Source organism: Balaenoptera borealis (assembly GCF_965194805.1).
Source record: "Balaenoptera borealis genome assembly, chromosome: 2".
Classification (NCBI taxonomy): domain Eukaryota; kingdom Metazoa; phylum Chordata; class Mammalia; order Artiodactyla; family Balaenopteridae; genus Balaenoptera; species Balaenoptera borealis.
In genome coordinates this window covers 179382854-179408262 of record NC_138867.1, presented here as the reverse complement: position 1 = coordinate 179408262, position 25409 = coordinate 179382854, and the positions used below count along the sequence as shown (strand labels likewise).

The window sequence follows — 25409 nt, the reverse complement described above, 5'->3', positions numbered from 1 at the left end:
GGCAGGTTGAGAGGAGCGTGAAGGTTGGGGAAGCCATCCTGAAGCCCGGAGGACTCGCCGACTTGTCCCAGGAAGCCACCACAGCTCTGGAACCGGGAATGACGCTGATGACGGTCTGCCCAAGGCCCTCCCAGCTGGTGCTGCATGGCTCCCTCACTCCCCTCAAGTCACCTCAAGTCATCACAAACCACCCCCCCCAGGACACGGCGCCCCTGGGACGCCTACCTCTGCCACACCTGGCTTTCATATTTTTTTTTTATCGTTTGTGCGCACGCAGGCGCGCACACACACACAGGCCCAGCCCCACAAGGGCATGGAATTTGTTCTGTTCACCGCGTGGCACATAGTAGGCACTCATAAACACTTGCCAAATGAATGCTGAATGAACTGGTGGGAGAAGGATTACACCAGTGACGGAGCAGGAATGGAAGCCTGGGCAGGAGGCGGGAGGGACGATGCTGCTGCCGCCGCCGCCACAGCAACAACCGGGCGCGAGCAGGAGGGCAGGGCTGGCCCAACGCCCGCTCGGCATGAGGTCGGGAGCTGCAAGAGGACGGGAGCACCTTGGCCAGTAGAAGAGACCGGCAGGGAGGCCTTCGGAGGAGGCTGCTGTGAGCCAGCACACGAGGGACACCCGGGGCCAGGGAGGGGGCTGTCCCAGCCTAAGTCCTTCACAGGGACCCTCCCGTTGCTGGTGGGGCTGAGGAGGACACGAGCCAGAGGCACAAGGTCTGGGACGGTCACCACCCGACACACGTCTGACACGCAATGCCTCTCTTCTGAGAAGACAGGAGGCCCCCCAGATGCCCTGAAAAAGCGGCAGACCTCTAAGGCACGACTGTGCTAACGGTGCGGTGACGGTGATGGTGAAGTAAGGGTGGAGGGTCTCTCACCCAGGCCAGGGCTCAGCACAGACCTCTGTGCAGCCAGGAATGAACGAGATGGTGATTGCAGCTCTTTACCTTAATGGTTTTTGACTGGAGCCGCAGGCCGTTCAGCGTGTTTATCGCTCTCTCTGCATCCTTTGCAGTCACGTAGTTCACAAAGCCGTAGCCCAAGCTGTGTCCTGTGTGGGAGAACACAGGGACATGGGTGAGCCACTGAGAGCCAGTGAGTGAGTGAGACAGAGAGACGGGGAGGATGAACAGGACTATGTCCAGCTGGGCTCAAAAGGACAAGACCAGAGAGAAGACCGAGGGAGAACGCTAAGAGCCATGGCCTCTGGGAAGGTGGGAGTTAGCGATCGATGGTTACAATCTATATTGATGGTTTATTTGTTACACTCCCTTGGCAAACCTGTATATTTTCTGCAAGGAACAAATTTACAAAATGTTACTTTTTTAAAAAAAGTTTATTTAAAGAGAAACACTGTGTTACTAAGAGCATCCTAGGGAACCCATCACCAAAGCAGTGACAAGGAGCCGTCCCACCGGTGCCGGCCGCCCTGTGTGGCTCCAAGGGGGACTGCGCGGGGGGGTGAGGAGGAGGACAGTCACAGCAGCACACAGGACAGGCTGGCGGGGAGAACCTGGCTACGATCAGCTGTCAGTGTGCAGGCTGTTTTCCGCCACTTCCACGCCCACAGTGGGAAGGCCTGCTGGGCTCTGGCGCCACCCAGTGTCGGCTGCCCTCACTTTCCCAAACCTGCCGCCCAGCTCGGGGAGGAGGAAGGAAGCACAGGGAGAAGCCGGCGCCCCACCTCCACAGCCCTGGCCAGGTATCCAGAGTCCCCCTGGCAGCAGCTCCCACGGCAACAGCCTCATTAGCCGAAGCCTGGGGGAGTCGTAAGGCAGGTGCAAACCTGAGTTCTTCCCAAAGAAATCCAGGGTTACAGGCAGGGTGTCCCCACTCCCTCTTGGGGAACTGTTCAGAAGTGGCGGGAGTGACCACCAACTGGATACACAGGAGGGACACGACACAGCAGGAGAGGGGCTGTGGGTCCCAGGGAGGCCCAGAGAGAAGCAATGGATGAGGGTCGGAGTGGAAGGAGCCTTGCACTTTCACTACGGAGGAGGAGCAGGAGGCGGCCCAGGGAAGAGAACCACCACCAAGCCGCACCTTACCCATCCACGCGCCGTGTGAGCGGGCACCCCCTGCGCACTGGCCAGCGCTCTCGGCACACAGACAGAGGGGTGAGTGGGACAGAGGCCCGCCCTCTCTGAGCTCTGCACCATCCCCCTCCCCCCACTGGATGGCAAAAACATGATGAGGCCTGAGTCACAGGCAGGCAGAGATCCTCACGGCAGATGTGCTGGCTCTGAACCCAGGCCCATCTTGCCAATAACGAAACTCAGTGAGAGCCTAACCCAGTTTTGCCACCTTGAAACAAACACACCAAAATACTTCATATTTTAGATTTAAAGAAAAATTACAAAGGTAATGCAGAGTTCCCATATACTCCACATCCAGTTTCCCCTATTAGTAACATCTCATCCTAGAATGGTATATTTGTTACATTAGTGAACCGGTACTGATATAGTAATATTAACTACCGTCCACCTCTGATTCAGACTGCCTTAGTTTTCCCCTAGTGTCCTTTACTGTCCCAGGATGCCATCCAGGATCCCACTTGACATTTAGCTGTCAAGTCTCCTTAGGCTCTTCTTGGCTGGGACAGTTTCTCACACCTTCCTTGTTTTTGATGACCTTGACAGTTCTGAGGACTGGTCCAGGAAATTTTGTAGAATCTCCATCAATCTGGGTTCATCAGATGTTTTTCTCATGGTTGGACTGGGGTTATAATGGGTTTTTAGGAGGAAGACCACAGAGTGAAGCGCCCTTCTAGTGTCATCATACTGGGGTGCAGGCTGTCCCACATGACTCATCACCGTGGATGCTGGCCTTCACCCCCTGGCCAAGGCAGTCGGTCTGCCAGGTTTCTCCACTGTAAAGTTACCCCACCCACCTCCTCCACACTGTAGCCCTTGGAAGGAAGTCACTCCACATATCCTGCATGTAAGGAGTGCCATGTGGAGTAATGCTTCAGGGCAGAGTAGCTACACACGGGCCACTTTCTTTTTTAAAGAAACAAAACCAAAACCTGACCACCCATACCCATGGGTCTCCTTACTACATTTACAGATCTAAATTTCTAGCAAAACTCCATGGGTCTCAGAGACTGGGCTGTGGGACCCCAGACGGTGAGGAAGCCAGAGCAGCAGGGCTGTGGGGCTGGGCCCATCAAGCAGAAGAGTCAGACTGCAGCTCGGAAAACTACCATCGGTTCCAGGTCGGGAACTTTAGGGTCTTCGTGAAGCGGAGAATGCAGATTATCTGGGGTATGGATTCCCAACAAAACTCCAGCCTTGCTGAGATTTTTACTCCCAATACCTGCTCTCCAACTGCCCTCCGCCCATCTCTCATGGTGCCCAGACCACGGGGCCGTCCTGTCCGGCCCTCATTCTCCACTTCTCTCTGGTCTTCTGGTGTTCTTGCTCCTCCCACAAGGCCAATCCCAAGCCTGGGCCACCTGTCCCCTTCCCTCCTGGCGCTTCAGGTGTCCCAGGCCATGTTCCTGTGCCTTCTGCTGCAGCCGGCCCCTCCTGGCACATGAACAAGGCCCAGCCTTGTTCCCGATTCCTCCCCCTACCCAGGTGCTTGGCGGCCCCCACTGCCCTCCCCTGCTGACCTAAGGCCACCCAACCCTCAGGTGCCACCCCACAGAGAGTTTCAGGACGCAGCTCCCAGAGCCCCCAGCAGCACTGGGCACTGCAGACCCTCTTGAGGCACCACTTCCCCCAGGACGTGATGGCAATGCCAGGTTTTCCTTCCCCCCAACTGGCCCTCCCCAGGCTCCTAATCTTCTGCCCATTCCATCGAGATGGTCCTCAAGGTTCTACCTTTGGCCCTTGTCTTTGTCATCAACGCTTCCTGGGTGACCTCCTTGACCACCGTGTGACCACACCTGCCCATGTCACCTAGGAAGTCACACACCCTCAGACAGCCACTGGCTCCTTCCCCAGTCCTGCTCCCCCTCCACTCTTCCTCAACGAGCCCACATGTATTAGCTGAGCACCTACTACGTGTCGGTCCCCGTGTCAGGCTGGCCGGGGGGTGGGGGTGGGGTGGTGGTTAATGATAATCACAAAGGAGGACAGTTCCTGCCTTAATAAACACATCCCACTGGGTGAGTCAGATAACAAAGCAAGAAACCAACAAACAAAGCCATACACAGGTGCTACAGGGAGAATCTCCGTGGTGGTATGAGAGGCACTCACAGGACGGTCCAGGGAAGACAGGCAGTCGGGAGCATCCTTTGAGGAGGGGATATTAGAAGCAAGACCCCGGGGTGGCCGGAGGCGAGCATTCCAGCAGAAGAGCAAGCACCAAGCCTCTGAGGCTCAGACGACTCTGGTGTGTTCCAGGAAATGAAAAGGGGCCAGCGCGGCTGAATGAAACGAGGCAGGGGACTGGTCCCGAGACGGCTGCTGGGTGGTCCGTGGCCTCAATGGGGTTGAGGCCAGTGCAGAGACCACAGGAGCCCGTGAGCCAGACCAGGTGTGAGACGGGGGCCACGCACCTGGGCAGGGGTGGCAGATGGAAGAGCCTCCAAGAGGACCTGCAGATGCGCTGATGCAGCAGGGAGCTCCAGGGGGCTGAGGTCCTTAAAGCGCCAGCACTCCCAGGCTGGGACCGGCTCTTGTCCTCCAGTGTGTTCTACTCTCTGTGGTGGGCACCTGTGTGCGCCAAGAGGGAAGGCGGGTGAGGAATGAAGGGGAGCCCCTGGTTTCGTCCACTGGATGAGGCCGGTGACTAAAGCGTTAACACACAGCGCTGAGTGCCCACCTCCACCCTCTCCTTCACTACAAACCAACTGCTCTCAACTCTAGCTGCTTGTTAGAGTCACCAGGGCGGCTGCTAAAAACTATCACTGCCCAGGCCACGTCCCGACCAATGACATCAGAATGGGGGTGGGCGAGGCAGGAGTGGGGACAGCTTCGGTAGTTTGTAAAGCTCCCCAATGATTCCAATTCGGAGCCCAGGTTGAGAACTGTCGCTGGAAGTGCACAACAGGAGCGGGGCTCCCCGTGGTTATGCAGAAGAGCCCCCACTTAAGGGGCTGTGCTCAGAGCAGGTGCCTGGGGGAAGGCCCTCACTTCCCAAGTTACTGTTTCTCTAACAGGGGCCACAAGCCACGCAGGGTGACGATGCAGCTCCCCAGGTCCCTCCTCAGCCCAGGACCCAGGACCCCTTATAGACGATCCTGCCCCCTAGAGGCAGCAGGCCCGCTGCAGTCAGTGCCTTGAAGGCAGGTCAGCTGCTGCCCCCTCCCGCTTTAGGGGCGATGGAAGACCAGCCCTGAATGCGGGGGGTCTGCGGTCTGGTGGGGGAGCAGGGGCATGGTGCTCAGGCACAAGCCCGGTCAGTGCGTGGATCCTGTACAGGCTGCTGGGGCTTGAGGAGGGCGAGGCCTGCCAGCGTCAGGGGTGGGGGCAACCAGAGCCCGGGATGGGAGATATGGTGGAGGGGGGAGGGGCAGGAGATGAGGGAAAGAAGGACGGGGACGGAGGATGAACAAACCCTGGGCCTGGTCTAGGGATGTATGAGGCCAGCGCCCCCCAGCTCTCACTTCCCTGCACCGTAGGAAGGGCACTGCTTCTCAGCTCTGGTTCTGACTATGCCCGGCACCGGCGCTGCCCTCCCTCCAGAAAGGTTCAAACACCCCAGACTGGCCGACTCAGTGGGTCTGACTGGGGCCTGAGAGGCATTTCTCCCAGCCCCCAGGTGCTGCGGCTGGTCAAGGGCCGGCACCCGGGAGCCGCTGCCCTGGAGAAAGCAAGGCTGTCTCCACAAGGGGCACTCTGCATGCCCGGCTGGGTGACCCCTGGGCCAGTGCTCTTGCATTGCCAAACATCTTTCTCTCTCTTTAGACAAGGGTTAAGACTGAGACGATTCCATGGCATTTCGCCTTGCTTTCATGGACCAGAGCAGCCAGGCGTAATGTTTTAAGCCCTTAGTGTTCCTCACACTGACCTGGGGTGCACAGCTGAGGAAGGTGAGCACCCCGTGGACGAGGCCCTCCTCTGCAACGTGAGTCCTTTCTCTAAAGGTCCACGGGGCTCAAGGGAAGACATCACTGATGGAGACAGACTGGGTCTTGGGGGAGATGAGTGAATTAATTAGGCAATAAATAAGAAGTAGCAAATGTCCCCAAAGGAAAGAAGATGGGCAAAGGACAAGAAGAGCCCTTTTATAAAAGAAGAGTACAAGCAGCCAGAACAGATGAACTTTACTAGATATGCAAACTGCCACCATGATCAGCTGTCATTTTTCACTTAAGAGGTGAGAAACCCTGCCTGGCCTAGGGGATGGCAGGGCCGAGCAGAGGGTGAACCACAGACCCCTGGAGGGCCAGTTGGCAATAAGGGTCAAGAGCTTTTAGAAACTACACTCTCTCCCCTCTGCCGGTTCATTTCTAGAAAGACTTCCTACAGAAATAACCAGTGAGCAAAGATTTGTGCCAGGATATTTATCTCAACCGGGCTTGTAACTATGGAAAAACAGTTACAACCTGTTGTAAACTCAGAACTTGCATGCAACAGAGTACCACGCAACCCCCGTGACCATGAGACAGCTATGTTCAGTGACAGGGAAAAATGTTCACAGATACAGGAAGAAAAGTTTCCCACGCAGCTTGGGAGGTGTGAGCCCATTTTTGTAAAAGCACATGACTGCTCACGACCATAAATATGTAAAGAAAAAAGTCTGGATGGACATGAACCGAAAAGCTGACAGTCGTGGGATTATGGGTAATTTAAACTTTTCTTCCTGCTTGTCTCATGTTAAATTTTTTTCTAAAAGGAACAGAGGTGATTCGCATTAAGAAAAAAAGTGGTCAGCTGGGTAGGTGTGGAAGGGCATCCCTGCAGAGGGAAGAGTACTGGAGAAATCACAAGAGTGTGAGAGCAGGGTGTGTCTGGGAAATGACAAGCAGCTCAGTCTAGCCCAAGAGGAGGGTGAACGGGGGTGGGGGGGTGCAGTGGCTGGGGAAGAGGGGGACAGGGTCTCAGGGAGACTTGGGAGCTACAGGCCAGGGTATGGGCTTTATCCTGACCAGAGGTGCAAGGCAATGAGACAGAAGCTGAGCATGTAGGCTGGAGTCTGGGGACCAAGTGGCCAGCATGACGTAATGCAGCAAGGTAGAGGCTGGCTCATGGTCCCACGTGGGTCATATGTCATGTGAGGAGGGGCTAGACACCAGGACAGAGAGCAGGGCAGGGCTACACAGTAAGGCCAGGTAGTGACTGTGGATGGAACAGGCACCAACAAATGCATGTCTCCCACAGGGGGGCGTGGCTGGCCAGAAACACTCTGAATCTCGAGGCCAGCACATCAAACATTCTCAGCATCCCAGCCACCACCGTGTCCCCGCTTCCTCCTATCACTGGTGCTTGGCCCATGGTCGGCACTCAATAAATATTTGCTGAATGAATGAATGTCCATGCTGATCTGCATTCTCCCCCAATCCCTAGATCCACTCATTCATTCACTCAACAAACACTGACTCTGGCTACATCTGGGAATACAATAGGGTCCTTGCCTCTGAGAACCATAAGGACCTACTGGACCAGAAAGTTCCAACCTCAGTGCAGTGTGGAGACCCACGTTGCAGGTCTGCCTGATTGCTACGGGGACCCAGAGAAGAGCATCTAACGCCAAGTAGATCAGGCCAGGAAGACATCCTAAAGCAAACGGGGCCCAGGAAGTGAAGGCTTTTAAAGCAGGTGAGTGACAGGGTACATCTGGTATGTTAAAAAGAGATTCCTCTGCCGCAGTTGGGAGAATGGGCTGGAGGGAGCATGGCTGGCCAGTTAAGAGCCTAAAGCAACAGGGCAGGCAGAAGACGATGTGGCCTGGTCTAAGATGGTGGCAGGGAAGATGGAGGAAAAAGGATGGAAGCATCCAGAAGGACGAGTGTCAGGGACACACGTCAAAGGTCATGCTTAGACTTCTGACTGGAGCCACTGAGTGGACAGTGGTGCCATCTGCTAAGATGGGGACCCTGGGAAATAAGCAGTCGGCTTGTGGGAGAGTCAAGGACAGTTTGGGAAACACTGAGAGGCTGAAGCGCCTAGAGATCGGGAGAACTTTCTGGTTGAAAGAGAGGTGGCCAAACTGAATGTCCAGCTAAGCTGTGGGTGTGCATCCGCTGACCCGAGGGTTGGCTTAGGAAGAAGAGGAGGCATGGGAATAAGCCAAGGACTGCCTAGGTCAGCAGCTGGGAAGGAGCTGCACGAGAGACAGAGGGGGGCCTCAGAGGTAGGAGAAAGCCAGGTTCATGGACCTGAGGGGAGAGACAGAGGAGGCGGCTCTGTGACCGGGAGGAGAGGGAGGACATCGGCTACAGCAGCTCCTCACTCGGGGGCGATTCTGCTCCCCAGGGACATGGCAACATCTGGGAACATTTCTTGGTTTTCACAACTCCGAAGGTGCCCCTGGCATATCCACTGGGTGGAGGCCACAGATGCTGCTCAGCCTGCAACGTACAGGACGGCCCTCCCACAAGAGTCATCTAGTTCCAAGCGCCAACAGTGCTCTAGCGGAGAAACCGTGAGCTAGAGGGAGCTAGAGGGAGTCCGGGCATCTCTTCAAGAGCGCAGAGGCTGGAGCGTGTTTGAATGCTGGCGGGTGGTCCCACCAGGAAAGTGGGTACTTGCATAACTTGAGGTTCCTGGGATGCCGAGAAGGGAAGGGATCCAGCACAGAGGTGAGACAGCTGTTATTTTCACTGTGAAGTAGGAAGCGGTCATCATGTGAGAGGAAAGGGGGCCTCAGGGGAGAAAATGCGCTGAAGTGGCTGCTCTGGCACGGGGATGCCCGTGTTGTGAACTCGGTTGGGGGCTTGATCAGACGGGGTGCCTGTCTGCTGGGATGCGAGACTCTCTCTGGGGTGGGCCCCTGAGCCAGGCCAGGAGAAAGCTGTCAGACGAACATAACCGAGTCCGGGGTTTCACCAGAGCGGTGTAATAAAGGACAAAAGGGAGTGAGATGTGAGCCCACGGCCCGGGACCAGCCTCCAATTAGTTTTCACACACCGGTGGCAGGAGGAGAAAAGTGAATGCGGTAAGTTTTCCATAAAGTCACGTTCATTCAGTTTAAAGAACTGCTAGCAAGGTGCAGAGCTGAAATGCCAACCCAGGCCCACCCACTCCACAACTCCCGGTGCATTACACTCAACTTTGCCCAGAGAGCAGAAAAGGACTATTTCTGTACTGAAATAATTTCCAAATTACGCTTTTGCTGCTTTCGCTGGTTCTCAAAACCAGTTCTCTCCGGACTGATCTGGCCAAATCTAGGTGTTCCTATTAACATAGCTCACATTCCTTTGAAAACCACAACAAGCCAAGAGACAAAGAAGTCAGGAATATCAACAGGGCTGAAAATTCCCTTCCACCAGAACATAAAAGGAGAAAGGGAAGACTTAGTAGTAGTGCAGGAGAATTTCAAACCCCTCTGAACAAGGACTCTCTTATTCAGGATGGTCTCCTGGAACTGGAGAGAGAGTGTGGCTTCTAGAACATTCCAACACTTCAATTTTGTGTATTATCTAAAGATCCTATTTCGAAGACATTTATTACATTGCAGACTCTCAGAACTGGAAGGGTTCTTACAGGACTTTGAGTTCAAAGTCCCGTTCTGATGAACCAACTCCCTGTACAGTAGTCAGCCAGCCTCTACAGGAGTCATCTCGGGTACAGGCATCTTCACGTAACTGGCAAAGGCTGAAAGTCGATGAAGCAGGATGATGGGTACATGGGGTTCAATAATATTACTCTACTTCAATGTAAATTGAAATACAATAAAATATTACATTTCTATAATAAATACAGCTTTTGACTTTGAAATTATTTTTCAGTGTAGGGAATCCTGGTCCCACAAGCCAGCGCGGCAGCCAGAGCCCTCCTGAGAGGACTGGCCATTCCTCAGCGGAGCTATGCAGAGAGGAGGAAGAAGAGGAGGGGGAGGGAAGAGGGGAAGAGAGAGAGGAGGAGGAGGGCTCCCTAAATCGTTCCTCCCTGGGGTGAAAAGAAAGGAAGAGGTGCCTCGGAGCACCTGGTCTCCCCGTGTTTTTCTCCAGAGCCCCTGAAACCACGCTCTCAGAACAGAAGCCTCTCTGTAGGGAGGGCCTCACCAGGCACCGGGCCTCGTGCAAACCCTTAGGCAGCTGGCAGCATCAGCATGTAGGAGCCACCATCCCCACTTCATGGATGGGGACACTGAGACAGGGTGGGAGAGTGGGGCTCTGAGCCAGCCTGCCCACCCCACAGCCCGCCCATGACCCGCTGCCCTGCTCCAGCCCCCCTGAGAGTGCAAGCTCCGTTTCAGATGTTAAGTTGGGAGCATGACAGCAGACAGTCAGGGTGGCCCAAACCTAACGAAGGACAGCCCACAGGGGGCTCAGTGTTCTGCTGCGGGCCTGACCTTGTATGTGAGCCTGGGAAGACAGGGTGGACCTGCCTGGGCCTGCCCTGGGCAGGGCGCTGGCCAGAGTCCCTTCTACACGTGGCACCATGCCCCTTCCAGCTCTCAGAGTGTCCCTGTTCTCCTGTCTCCTCATTTTCCCTCCCCTCCCACCGTCGTGTTTTGTATATACTCTCCATCTTATGATGGATTTTTCTCTTTGGGGAACCTACGTCCAATCTTACACCTGGGTGGGGGCAAAACAGAGTTGAGATAAAAATGAAACTTCACAGCTATCATTTCAAGGCTGTGGCTCTTCCTGGCTGAGGAGCACTGCAGGGTCACAGGCAAAGAAGACAGTGCTTAGCAGGATGGCCACACGTACCCCCTTTACAAAAACGGCTCTTGTTTCTTTACCTGCTACTTTATCCCGAATAAGTTTTGCAGATTCAACTTCACCGATACTGCTGAACAAACTTCGTAACTCATCCTGGGTCATGTTCTGAGGGAGGTAGTTGACAATCAAATTTGTTCTCCCAATATCATCCCTGCAGTCTTCAGCCATGTGGTCTTCATAACCATTAGACATTGTATTTTTTTTTAAATCTGCAGGGAGAAAAAAAAAGAGAAGTAAATTCCAAATGTTCATAATGCAGGATATTAAGGCAACGCTCGTGACTGTGTTGCATTTAGACATTTTTCTTTTCAACCCTAGAAGTTCAACTTATGTCCACACAAAAACCTGCATGTGGATGTTTATAGCAGCTTTATTCATAACTGCCCCCAAACTGGAAGCAGCCAAGATGCCCTTCAGTAGGTGAATGGAGAAACACACGCCAGTTGTCTGGTACATGCACACAATGGAGTGTTATTCAGTGCCAAAAAGAAAGGAGCCAGGAAGCCACAAAGGCATGGGGGAACCTTACATGCACACTGCTGAGTGAAAGAAGAGCTTGAAAGGCTACATACTAGAGGGTCTCAGTTATACAGCATTGTGGAAAAGGCAAAACTAGAGAGACAGCAAAAAGATCAGTAGTTGCCAGGAGTTGCGGGGAGGGAGGGTGAATAGGCAGAGCACAGGGGGTTTTACAGGGCAGTGACACTATTCTGCATGAGGGTGTAATGATGGATATATGTCATTATACATTTGTCCAACCCCACAGAACATATAACATGAAGAGTGAACTCTAAGGCAAACCCTGGGCTTTAGCTAGTATGTAATAACAATGGCTCATCAATTACAACAAAATACCACAGGAAGGCAAGATTTAATAATAGGGGAAACTTTGTGTTGGAGGAGGGGTTTATGGAAACTCACTCTGGACTTTCTTTGCAATCTTTCTGTAAACCTAAAACTGCTCTAAAAATAATGTCTACCGAAACAAAAACAAAACAAGCCCAAGTCCAACCATTTCCACTTACCAAGAGGGCTTTAAAGAAACAAACCTACAAACAATCCCAGCACCACAATTCAAGCCCCTGGGAAAAGTGGGTTGTCTTGAGAACGTTCCAAAGATCTCTGATTGCTTTCTCTCATCTCCATGTGCACTACTGATGCAGCTGTACATGGAGGAGCCTGCGAGGTGCACCTGAGCACCCAACCCAGACACCCTGTCTGTACTCCAGCAGGCAGGCGATGGTCCTCTGCGCCCCTTTATTCCCAAGACAGAGCAACTGAGCCAAGAAAGAGGTCACGATTTCTCTTCCTGTTAGAGGAGCTTGGTCTCCAAAGCTGGCAGGCTCTGGAATACCTTTAGCCGCCTGCACAAATCTTTACTTTCAGTGACAAATACCAGAGCACAGTGATGGCTTTGGACTAGAGTCGGCTCAAGACCACTCTTCTGGAAGCGCCACTCACTCTAGGTTTTGCTCACAGGCACTGCTTTGCGCCTGCCTCGTCCAAAATGTCCTGTGTCTCTGCCTCTAAAGAAACAGGCACCCCGTGGGGCTGAAATGTCATCACTGAGAAAAAGGCCCCGCTGCCCATCAGTTGGGGTAGGTTACAGGGGAGCAGCCCACTCCTTTCTCCAGATTCCTACTGCCCAGTTCTAATTTTATGCTTCAAAACCCAGTGCCCAGGGCTTCCCGGGTGGTGCAGTGGTTAAGAATCCACCTGTCAATGCAGGTGACACAGGTTCAAGCCCTGGTCTGGGAAGATCCCACGTGCCGCGGAACAATGAAGCCCAGTGCACCACAACTACTGAGCCTGCGCTCTAGAGCCCGCGAGCCACAACTACTGAAGCCCGCACGCCTAGAGCCCATGCTCCGCAACAAGAGAAGCCACCGCAATGAGAAGCCCGCGCACCACAAGGAAGAGCAGCCCCCGCTCGCAGCAACTAGAGAAAGCCCACGCGCAGCAACGAAGACCCAGAGCAACCAAAAAAAAAAAAAAAAACACACAAACACAAACACAACAAAAAACCAAAAAAACAACAACCCAGTGCCCAGTGTCAAGAGCATTTAGCCTCCTCTAAAATTAGCCTTGCCAGCGGTTATATAGAAACCTGAACACATCTCCTGCACAGGATTTCCCACCTGCCCCGAATCAAGAAGCAGAGAGGAATCAGGTCTGGTTCCCTGTTTCCTGGTGGAGACATTCAGGTCTTCTCTACCTTTCCACCCTCTCACTTGCTTCAGACCATACACAACATGCAAAATTAGTCCAGTCTCCCAGTATTTCTTTTATTTATTTGAAAATGTTCTATGCTTCCTGCTCTTTATAAAATATTTCAGCATCAAGAGCCATAAAAGAAAAGATTGAAAACTTAGACTTCATAAGGTTAAAAACTTCTGGACGGCAAATGCATCACACAGAGACAAGCAGCAGACTGGGAGAAAATGCCTGCTCCCTATCATCTTATTTAGAGCTGCGCTTCTCACACTGGGTGATTCTGCCCACCTCCCCGCCCCCCAGCCCCTGGGACAGGGGCAGTGTCTGGAGACACTGCTGGCTATCAGGACTGGGGGTGGTGCTGTGCCGCTGGCATCTAGTGGGTAGAGGCCAGAGATGCTGTTAAATACTCCATAAGGCACAGGACAGGACAGCGCCAACCAAGAATTATCTAATCCAAAGTGTCAGTACTGCTGAGGTTGAGAAAAGTTGATTTGGGGCATCTGCAAATTAAAAAGAAAAAACCCACATATCACTAGCAGAGAAGTGGACAAAATACATGAGCTGCAACTAATAGATGCTGGCAATTCATAGAGCTAATAAGCCATGAAAAGAAGCTCAAGTTCACAAACAATGAGGAAAATGCAAAATAAAAAGAGATGCTACTTTGTGTCAGTCAGATGGAATACAATCCAGGATGGATAGAACCCAGTGTAAGTAAGGGTAAGGGGGAAAAAACACCCTTATACACCATCGATATGAGTGTGACATGGTACAACCTTTTGGAAGGATAACATGGCAGGTGCTATCAAAATGTTTAATGTGAATGCTACCCTCTGACTCAGAGCTGTAGGAAACTGCTCTACAGAAATAATCATACATATGCAGGAAAATATGTGCGAGGAAAACACCGACCCCATGGCTGGTAAAGTGCTGGACACAATCTAAGTATGTCATTAATGGGAGATGGTTAAATAAACAACAATTTTCAGTAGAAAGCAAGGAATTAACGGGTTTAATCAGGAAAAACTCCACAAATCTATTAAACCTTCTGTGGCCATGAGGCTTTAAGATAGATCATTAGCTCAAAAACAAACAAACAAACAAACAAAAACATTTGTTGAAACCTGAACCAAAGTACAAGGGTTAACTCTGAAGAATTCTAATGCACGCTGAAATTTGCTCAAAATGTGACACACACATTTTTCTTCCTCCTTCCTCTTTTTTTCCTTTATCCCCCTCTCTCTTCACTCTTGTTCTGAGTTAGGCATCCACTCTTCTGCCTTTTCCCTCACCCTGCTTTCATGGAAGATAAACTGGGCAGTAATTACCCCATTCTCATTATCCAGAGTGGGGTGTCCTCTATGCCTGGTAAAAAGTTAGCTTCCTAAAACAGTGGTTGGCAAACCATGGCCTGCAGGCCAAATTTGTTCAGTCCACCTCCTATTTTCATAAATAAAGTTTTATTGGCACACAGCTACTCTCATTTGTTTATGAATTGTCTATGGCAGCTTTTGCACTCCAGTGACAGAGCTGAGTAGTTGTGACAGAGACCATATGGTTCACAAAGCTGAAAATATTTACCATCTGGCTCTTTACAGAAAAAGTGTGCCGACCTTTGTTCTAAAATGTAAAAAATAGAAAAATTTCTTGGAGAAAATCTTTGCGACACCAGGTGAGGCAAAGAGTTCTTAGATACCATACCAGAAGCCAAATTCATTTAAAAGAAATTGATAAACTGGATATCATCAAAATTTAAAACTTTTGCTCTTGCAAATGACACTGCTAGGAAAATTATAATCCACAGACTGGAAGAAAATATTCAAATCACATATCTGAAAAAGGACTTGTATCCAAAACATATTTTTTTAAAAAACCTTTGAAACTTAACAATAAGAAAACAAACAACCCAATTTTAAAATGGCAAAAGATGTGAACAGATACTGAGCCAAAGAAGATATATGGATGGCAAATAAACACATGAAAAGTTGCTCAACATTACCAGTTATTAGGAAAACGCAAATTAAAACCACATCAAGGGAATTCCCTGGCGCTCCAGTGGTTAGGACTCCACACTTTCATTGCCGAGGGACGGGTTCAATCTCTGGTCATCAAACTAAGATTCTGCAAGCCGTGCGGTGCTGCCAACAAACAAACAAACGAACCACATCGAAATACCACTACTCATTTAGGAGGCCTGAAACCAAACAAAACAAGCAAGCAAGCAAACAAAGATGACAAAACAGACAATATCAAGTTCTGGTGAGGATGTGGAGAAACTAGAACTTTCATGTACTGCTGGTAGAAATGTAAAAACATTACAGCCACTGTGGGAAGCAGACTGGCACTTTCTTATGCCTAAACATACTCTTACCATATGACCCAGCAACCTTTTCCTAGTCCTCACGTACGAGAAATAAAAGAGTTTTGTTCATATAAAAACCTATGCAGGGCTTCCCTGGTGGCGCAGTGGTTGAGAATCTGCCTGCCAACGCAGGGGACATGGGTTCGAGCCCTGGTCCGGAAGATCCCACATGCCACGGAGCAACTAAGCCCGTGAGCCACAGCTACTGAGCCTGCGCGTCTGGAGCCTGTGCTCCGCAACAAGAGTGGCCGCGATAGTGAGAGGCCCGCGCATCGCGATTAAGAGTGGCCCCCACTTGCCGCAACTAGAGAAAGCCCTTGCACAGAAACGAAGACCCAACACTGCCAAAAAATAAATAAATAAATAAATTAAAAAAAAAAAACAAAAACCTATGCAATACCGTTTATAGCAGCCTTATGCATTTTTTAACACTCGGTTTTTATTATTTATTTATTCTTTTTCATAGTCTTTTCCATTATGGTTTATTACGGGATATTGAATATAGTTCCCTGTGCTATACAGTAGGACCTTGTTTATCCATTCTCTATATAATAGTTTGCATCTGCTAGTTCCAAACTCCCCCTCCATCCCTCCCCTCTCGCTTGGCAACCACAAGTCTGTTCTCTATGTCTGTACGTCTGTTTCTGTTTTGTAGATAGGTTCATTTGTGCCATCTTTTATCATTTTTAAAAATTTATTTATTTATTTTTGGCTGCACTGGGTCTTCATTGCTGTGCGCAGGCTTTCTCCAGTTGCAGTGAGCAGGGGCTACTCTTCATCGCGGCGTGCGGTCTGCTCATTGAGGTGGCTTCTCTTGTTGCAGAGCACGGGCTCTAGGCTTCAGTAGTTGTGGCACGTGGGCTTCGTAGTTGTGGCTCGTGGGCTCTACAGTGCAGGCTCAGTAGTTGTGGCGCACAGGCTTAGTTGCTCAGCCACATGTGGGATCTTTCTGGACCAGGGCTCAAACCCGTGTCCTCTGCATTGGCAGGAGGATTCTTAATCACTGTGCCACCAGGGAAGTCCCCGTGCCATATTTCAGATTCCACATATAAGTGATATCATATGATATTTGTCTTGCTCTTTCTGACTTACTTCATTTAGTATGATAATCTCTAGGTCCATCCATGTAGCTGCAAAGGCATTATTTCATTCTTTTTTATGACTGAGTAATATTCCATTGTGTATATGTACACATCTTCTTTATCCATTCATCTGTCAATGGATGTTTAGGTTGTTTCCATGGCTTGTCTATTGTAAATAGTGCTGCTATGAACATAGGGGTGCATGTATCTTTTTGAATTAGAGTTTTGTCTGGATATATGCCCAGGAGTGGGATTGCTGGATCATATGGTAACTCTGTTTTTAGGTTTTCTGAGGAACCTCCATACTGTTCTCCAAAATGGCTGTACCCATTTACACTCCCACCAACAGTGTAGGAGGGTTCTTTTTTCACCACACCCTCTCCAGCATTTATTATGCGTAGAGTTTTTAAAATATATATATTTTTTAAATTAATTAATTAATTTATGGCTGAGTTGGGTCTTTGTTGCTGCGCGCGGGCTTTCTCTAGTTGTGGCAAGCGGGGGCTACTCTTCGTTGCAGTGCGCGGGCTTCTCACTGAGGTGGCTTCTCTTGTTGCGGAGCAGCACGGGCTCTAGGCACGCAGGCTTAGCAGTTGTGGCGCATGGGCTTAGTTGCTCCGTGGCATGTGGGATCTTCCTGGATCAGGGCTCAAACCCGTGCTCCCTGCATTGGCAGGTGGATCCTTAACCACGGCACCACCAGGGAAGTCCCATGTGTAGAGTTTTTGATGATGGCCATTCTGAGTAGTGTGAGGTGGTACCTCATTGTAGTTTTGATTTGCATTTCTCTAATAATTAGCAATGTTGAGCACCTTTTCATATGCCTATTGCCCATCTGTATGTCTTCTTTGGAGAAATGTCTACTTAGGTCTTCTGCCCATTTTTCGATTGAGTTGTTTTTTTGTTATTGAGTTGTATGAGCTGTTTGTATATTTTGGAAAGTAAGCCCTCGTCGGTAGCATTATTTGCAAACATTCTCTCCCAATCTGTAGGTTGTCTTTTTCATTTTGTTTATGGTTTCCTTTGCTGTGCAAAAGCTTATAAGTTTGACTAGGTCCCACTTGTTTGTTTTTGCTTTTATTTCTATTGCCTTGGGAGACTGACCTAAGAAAACACTGGTACAGTTTATGTCAGAGAATGTTTTGCCTATGTTCTCTTCTAGGAGTTTTATGGTGCCATGTCTAATATTTAAGTCTTTATTTATTTTTGTGTATGGTGTGAGGCAGTGTCTTAACTTCTTTGATTTACATGCAGAGCAGCTTTCTTCATAATCACCAAAAACTGGAACAACCCAAATGTCCCTCAAACCTTCAGTGGATAAACTATAGCACACCATACAATGGAATACTACTCAGCAATACAAAGGTACTATATTCACGCAATTTGTATGAATCTCAAATACATTTTGCTCAATGAAAGAAACCAGACTCAAGGCTACTGCATGATTCCATTCTGGAAAAGGCAAAACCACAGGGATAGATCAGTGGTTGCCGGGCGCAGGGAGCAGGGGAAGGGTTGACTACACAGGGGGAGCATGAGGAAATACTTTTGTTTCCCAGGTAATAAAATTTTCCACTATCACGATCATGGTGGTGGTCACATGACTCTACTCATTTATCAAAACTCAACTCTACACCAAAAACTGAATTAAAAAATAAATTTTAGAAGATTTAAAAAGTGAAGCTTCTGCACGACCGCCCTGCTCCTCGGCATGCTGACTCCTCATGACTGACGGGCCCAGTCGAGGCTGAGCAGCCCCCGGCGGGCCCCATTCTTGGTCAACTGGCAACAATGAAGAACCCAAACACCAAGAGCACAGTTTCTCGGTGCTTCAGTGCCACCCTGCCATCCAGGCCCCTTTCCAAATCTGCATATCCGATCCAGGGCCAAACCAGCTCTGTTCCCACAAGTACCAACTACAACCTGGCCTTGGCACCTGCCTGACAATCAATGACTCCCAGTCACGGCCACCTCTGGCCACCTCTCGCTCCGCGTGTCTCTCCGCGGGGCAGTCCTGTGGACTCCTCCAGGTCACCGCCCTCAGCCCCATCAAGCTAGCCCCTCCCCCGGCTCGCCCTGTCAGTGGGGTCACCACCTGCTGAGGCCCAGAGGTTACATGACTCTGCTCGGGGCAGTCATCACACTATTAATCAGTGGCAGGGCCAGGCCTTGAGCTGTGGCTACAGAGCAGTCTTTCAAGGATGAAACACCAGGCCCTTAGCGATGGCCCCTGCTTGACCCCTTCTCCCCTCACTTGAGCTCCCCCAGCACGCCGCAGACCTTCATCTTCCTGTGCCTTTGTTACGGCTGCTCCCTTGGCAGGGACTGCCCTCCGTCTCCACCACCTCCTCACTTGTCTTTAAAGAGTCTCCCAGGACGCTTGGTTGCTCTAGTTCTCAGTGCTCGCATACCACTGGCGTGAACCTTTATCACTGCATGAATCACTCCAACTCGTAATTAGTTGCTTTTCACCCACAGCATTGGCGAAAGCCTCGAGGCCCAAGGCTTCATCACTGTCGCCAAGGGTCCCCAGGTAAACCCAAGGTACCTGGCAAAATGTAGGTGCACCATGCAGGCACACACAGGAGAGGGGGACGGACACAGGGTCTCAGACTCACCTGGGAATCATGTGTATTTGGTGCATTCTTTTACATTAAAGAAGGGTGGCTGGAAATTGTACTGACAGTCTATTAATACACTTAGTATATTACTTTTTTAGAATCATCCCATCCCATCCCAACCCACAGAATCAAAGTCAATTGCAGGGAGCAAAAGGGAAACTTAGTTTAGCAAAGCAATTCCTGCTGATTTGGAAATGTTTCTGGTAACAGATATACCATGCAGAAGTCCTGTTAGGATGATCTCTGAGGGTTTTCAGCCCTACTGCACTATTTTAAAGAATCCTGGTTGTCTGTGTGACTTCAGAGATGTTGTTCACATCAGCAGTATACCTACTATGTATGTAAGAAACAGATACAACATATATGTGCGTGTACGTGTGTGTGTATATATATAAATATAAATGACACAAAAACATGTGTAGATGGTACATATGTAAAGGAGCAAGACCGGATTCCATCAGGCACCCATGAGAATCTGTCTCATTTTATAGTCACAGAGCAGGCTTTCTAAACTACTTGGGCCCGAACAAAACTAGAACAGTCAAATATAACCTCAGGCTCAACCCTGACACTTCACACATCATACAACAGGGCTTGGACTCAATTATTTCTGCAGTCCTTTCCAGATGTATAGTCCTGAGTTCTTCAAGGTGAAAGTCTTAGGAATGCAAGGTCACCCAAGAAACGCTGTGGTGCCAGAAAAAAACTGAAGGTACCACCTGACCCAATTATAACTGCTATGCAAGGTGAGGGCTCATTCAGGTCGACTTGGTCCACGTTTCCTTACCTGTCCCTTCCCACTGCCCACAGAGGGGAAAGCTGCCCAGTGGGGGCAGCTCATCTAAGTCACAGCAACTCCACGCCTGCCAGCCTGAGAAGCCCAGGGGAGGGGCAGAGCAGGTGCCCATCAGGTGCAGCCCGGTGTCTGGCCCAGTCAAAGTGCCCCATGGGTCCCAAGGGGACCTGATCAGACCCAGAGCCCTGTTAGGAGTCCTGGCTTCTTTCTGTCTGGTCAAGGGTCCTCCAGGGCTCTCACAGGGAACTGCAAAGCAACATGGCACAGCGGGAAAAACCCACGGGCTTTGACAGACCTGAGTTCCAACACTAACCCTACTGCTAATCAGCCGAACCATTGTGGGGACGTCACTTCCTTTCCCTGAGCTTCCGTTTCCTTGCCTGCAAACTGGGGTGTTACCCACTGCTCTGCAGCTCTCAGCACGCTTCCCGACACTTGGTGAGCGCCCACCTCACCACTCACCTCAGGTTTACTAAGGAACACTTTGACCCTTTCCCCTTGGGACCCTGGAACCGATCCACACCTTTGAGGCCATTTCTAATGGGCCTGGGTTCCACGGAAGCCACATGCGGTTCTACCAGCCTGGGCCCACGAGCGCAGCGCCCCACGGAACGTGGAAGATCTCGTTGGTAGTCCTGCTCAATCACTCATCAGTCGCACACATAACCTTGGACGAATCAGCGGGCCTCCTTATCTGTTCACCAAAGATATGAACCTTATTCAAGTCTTGTCCCCCTACTCTTACTTTATCAACAAAATGAAGGTGAGCGCGTGTCTCCCTGCCCTCCCCACCCTCAGCTGCAAACACCCTCATCTCCTCTCCGCCGGTCCTCGCCCCCCTCTTCAAACCTCCTCCTCCCCCGAATTACTTCATTTGGTGGCACACGCACACACTTGTCCCCCAGGCCACCTCTGTCCATCCCCCAAACCTAGGCACCAAGTTCTGCCAGTTTTACATCTGAGATGTCTCACTCTCCCCCCATCTCAGTGCCATCATCCTTGTTCAGGTCCCTGTCACCTCTTGCCTAGACTGACTCCTAACTGGTCTCCCCGCCACACGATTATTTCAAACCGCGAGTCATTTGGTCTTCTCCCTCCAGATCACTCCTGTTCCTTCTGTCTCCCCATTTCTGTTCGTGGTGACTGGATTGCTCTGGACTGTTCCCTCTCCTGTAAATCTTTCCTCTGGCATGAATGTCTGTCTGACGGGCAGCTGGATCCAGTCACTTCTGAGCTCCTTTCTAACTCTTCCTTCGCCCAGCACACACGGAGTGCGACCACGTGCCAGCACGAGCAAGGCAGTGTGCGTATAAGATAAAGAAGCAGTCACAGTCCCGACCCTCAAATTCAGGCCAGTACGAGACCATCTCAGTACCGCAAAAGCCTTTGACTGGTCTGTCCATCCTTACCTCTCACTCAGAAAAGCGATCTTCTGAGCTCACCTCTTGACTGTGCCCAGAAACCCTCTACCACCTGACCGTGGCATACTTTTCTAGATTTATCTCCAAGTCCACCTTCTTGACCCTTTGCCTGCCCAAACTGGTCCCCTCAGGCTTCCGGACCTGTTTGCACTCGCCTCGTTTCTTACTCACTCGGGCTGCTGGCCGCACCTGGAAACTGTTGCCTACACCTCTCTGGTCACAGCGACCAGTTTGGACACCGGCTCTTTCATCAAGAACAAAACCCAAGCAACGGACAATCATTTCTTTCAGTAGTCTCGATGCTGTCACCACCCGTGGCTTCCTCCTTTCATTACTTTAATCTCACACATCTATGTCTTTTCTCCCCAATTCAGGGTGTAAATTCCTCGAGGAGGCAATTTCTTCCACTTCTCCCCGTTCCCCACAACAACAAGCAAGCGGTAAGGTTACGTGTGCTCAGTCTATAGAACTGTGCTCACTGACTTGGCCAGTACACGCAAGGCCCCGGGTCAAGTGAGGATGGACAGCGATCATATAAGCGAGTCCCGTCAACACATATGGACACGGACAGCACCTTCTGCCACCTTCCCACTTCCTGTCTGTATATCCACGTACGCGCACCCTCCTCGAGTGATGTGCTGTTTTGTCCACGTCTACATTCTAAACTGCTCCTTCTCCTGCCTTCTCTGTTTCTCTTAGTGACCGTGTCCGTCTGCCAGGCACTCAGGCAGGGACCCAGAATCATCCACCCATGTTTTCTCTAGCTCACGTCCCACAGCTAAACACCCACTGAGCCCTGTGTCCTTTACCCCCTAACCGTGTCTCAAACCCACCCCCTCTCTCTCCCGACCACTACAGCCCTGGGCCATGTTAGCGACTTTTCTGCTTTATGGGAAAGTAATCACCTCCTCAATGGTTTGCTGGCCTTCAGCAATAGCCCCCTCCAGCGTGCAAAACTGACCCCTTCACTTTGTGGACTGAAACTGCCCAACAGACACCCTTGGCCTGGCCTACAGGCCAACAGCCAAGCCGTCTGCACACCAGCTGTGCGAGTCCTCTTGCCGCCCCTGACTTCACCTTTCTTACCTCTGAGACACCAGACCCCATGTGGTTCCCTGAACCAACCTAGATGTTCCCGCCTCCGTGCCTTTGCGGGTGCTGTCCCTGTCTCCTGCCAAGCCCTTCCCCGCAGTCTTGGCCTGGCTAACTCCTCCCCTCACGCTTCACCTCCTCTGGGAAGCATTCTGTGATCTCCTTTGCCCACCAAGACTAGGTTAACAGTTTCTGTGCTTCCATCAGCCAGCGCATAACAATCACCACACACAACAGAGTGGGCTAAAACGATCTATGCACACATCGCAATCACCAGCGCCTCCCCAGAGCCTAGCACAGGACCTGGGACACAGTAGCTGAGCGGAGAGAGTTGGTTAAAGGCGGGAAGCAAGCCTAACTTCCCTTCCCTAGGCTGGTTTCCTCTGGTCTTCCCCTGACCCAAAATCTCAGGTCGGCCTCGCTGCTTCACTACTGCCACCTAGGGGTGAAAGGAGGTAACTGCACTTCTTTCACCATTCAGCATTTAATTTGATTCCATTGAATGAGATGGGGACACAGGCGAGGTAACAGTTGACTCCAGCGTGGGTAGAGAAAGAGTGGCAGTCAGGGGAGGCTTCAAATGGTGAGTGAGCTCTGACCTGGGCCACACAGCATGAGAAAGAGATCTCTAGGTGGAGGAAAACGGCATTCCAGGCAGTGGGGGCAACAGGCAGAGGGTGTCAGAGTTTACGGCCTATGTGCAGGTGAACTCAGAAAGGAGGGGAGCGTTAGAAAGTGCAAGACCTGGGATCCCAAACTTTAGCTTTTAAGCCACCTAAAAAGGTTAAAAAATTAATTTTTTTCCACCCAAAGACTCTTAATTGGGAGTAACATAATCAGATCTGCATTTAAAAAAGACAGCTCTTGCTGGAGTGTGGAAAGATGATAGAGATGGGAGGTGGGAGTGAGAGAGGCAAAAGCAAGGCATTAGGAAGATGGTATTTTCATAATTCTCCTCTCATTTTCCACTTGCTGCCCCATGACCTCAGATTGAACACATCCAACCTGAAACTCCGCCTCCTCAAAACCAAGTGCTTCCACATAAACGTGATTTATTTCCACATTTTGAGATGTTCTTATATCTTGGCTTCTTCATGGGCCTTGAAGTCGCATAATTTTATAACAGATCCCAGCACAGAGGTTTGCACACTGAAAGTGCTCAATGACAATTGAATGGAATGTCTCTCGGGGTCCCCCAGGCCCTGGGATTATAAGAACAGTAAAGCCCAGTAGTTAAGAGTAAGGACTCTGAGTCAGAGGGCCTGAGTTCAAATCCTGCCATCAGCCACTTTCCTGTGTGAGAGTGGTCTCGTTAAGTGACCCATCGAAACCTCAGTTTCTTTGTCCCTAAAATGGAAATTACAACACACAGCACCTACCTCAAGGGCTGGAGATAAACATCTGTGAGTAGAAAGCACACAGTAAATCCCCACTAAATATTACTGTCGACTACTTATAACATTATAAATTCAGTGTCTACCAAGCACAGGTCACGCACAATGCAAGGGGCTTCCCACACCCTTAAATCTGCACGGCAATATTCTCATCCATCCCATTTTACAGATAAGAAAACTAAGGCTCCCACAATTGAGTTTGTTCAACGTCTCGGGAGCACTGGATTCCAAGGCATCAGAGATGGGGCTAGGGGACCTTTTAGTGGAAGATCATTTAGTCCAGTGGTGGTTCTCACACGTGTGAGTGTGTATGTGTGTGATACTTTGGGCAATGTCTGCAGATATTTTTGATCTTCACAACTGGGGGATGAGGACGCTGCTGGCGTCTAGCGGGTAGAGGCCAGGGATGATACCCAACATCCTACAATACACAGGACAGCTCCCCCCACCCCAAACCAAGAATGATCAGACCCAAAATGTCAGTAGTGCCAAGGTGGAGAAACCCTTCTCTAGTGAATCCTCCTCCTCATCGTCCCACTTCTGGAGCATTGGCTATCCGGATCCCCCATGAATACTTGCAGTAAGGGGGAGTGTGTGCTCTATTCCTCCAGGGACAGCACCTGCACAAGTCCTTCCCCACCTGCCCTACACACGGTAGGTATTAGAACCCATTTTAATAAGCCTAGCAGCAAAGGACGCCGGAAAAGGAAGAGCATCCATCCCCCATTGTTCAATTGCGTGCAGTTTGTGTTTTCAACACACACACACACACACACACACACACACACACACACACACACACACTTTGCAAATCCAAACGTCCCACGCCCCAAAAATTGTTTGTTAGAGATGGCGTTCAAAAAATATATTTTTTTTCTAGGACTCTCATACATACTGAAGGGTTTGCACACTTCTAGGAGGACCTCAGATCGGCCGCGGTCCTCTGACAACGACCACAAAAGAATGTGTAGGATTTCCCGGGGGAGCGAGCCCGTGGGCCGTGACCTCTGCGCGCGGAAGACGCCCACCCCACTCCCTCGCCTCTGGCTTCGCTCTCCCGCCCCCGGATACCCGGCCTGCAAGGCTACTCGGGCCCAGCCTCAGAACCCGGCCGCCAGGCGCGTGCCCACGCCGTGCCCCCCTATCCCGGCCCTCACGGCGGCCGAAGAATCCAGCCCGGGGCCTGTCGCCGGCGCCCACACCGGCCGGCCCCAGCCCGCTCGCCCAGGCCCGCGCGCGTCCCCTCCCGGCCCGGCGCGGCCTGGGCCTCGACCGGTGCAGGCCCGCGAGCGCCCGCGGCCCGGCCAGGCGAGCTCAGGCCTGCCGCGGCCTACTCCGTCGGGCGCCGCCAAAGGCCCCCGCCTCACCTGGAAGCGGGCGGGCGGGCCCGGGTCTGCTCCGGGGCGGGCGGGCGGCGGCGACGCGGCGCTAACGGCTCCGCTCGGCCTCGGTAGCGGTGGCGGCAGCGGCGGCGACGGCGACGGCAGCGGCAGCTCCTCCTCAGCGCGCACGACCCGCTCCGGCCCACGGCCCGGACACGCCCCCCCGGCGCGCGCGCCCATTGGCCGGCGTCCGCCACGGCGCGCTCCTCATTGGCCCGCGTTGCTGTCGCGGCGACCCGGGGCG

General features: G+C 51.3%; 1 protein-coding gene across 1 annotated transcript in view; it reads right to left on the bottom strand.

The window, feature by feature from the left end:
* The window catches only part of ELAVL1 (ELAV like RNA binding protein 1), a 37391-nt gene extending 12063 nt beyond the window's left edge, over positions 1 to 25328 (bottom strand). Inside the window, exons 1-3 of the mRNA XM_082382005.1 lie at positions 25151 to 25328; positions 10819 to 11007; positions 963 to 1066 (exon numbers count right to left, since the gene is read on the bottom strand). Of these exons, the coding sequence (XP_082238131.1) occupies positions 963 to 1066; positions 10819 to 10990 (276 nt within the window). The 5' untranslated portion in view covers positions 10991 to 11007; positions 25151 to 25328. The remainder of the gene's footprint in view (positions 1 to 962; positions 1067 to 10818; positions 11008 to 25150) is intronic.
* Between the last annotated feature and the right edge of the window lie 81 nt (positions 25329 to 25409).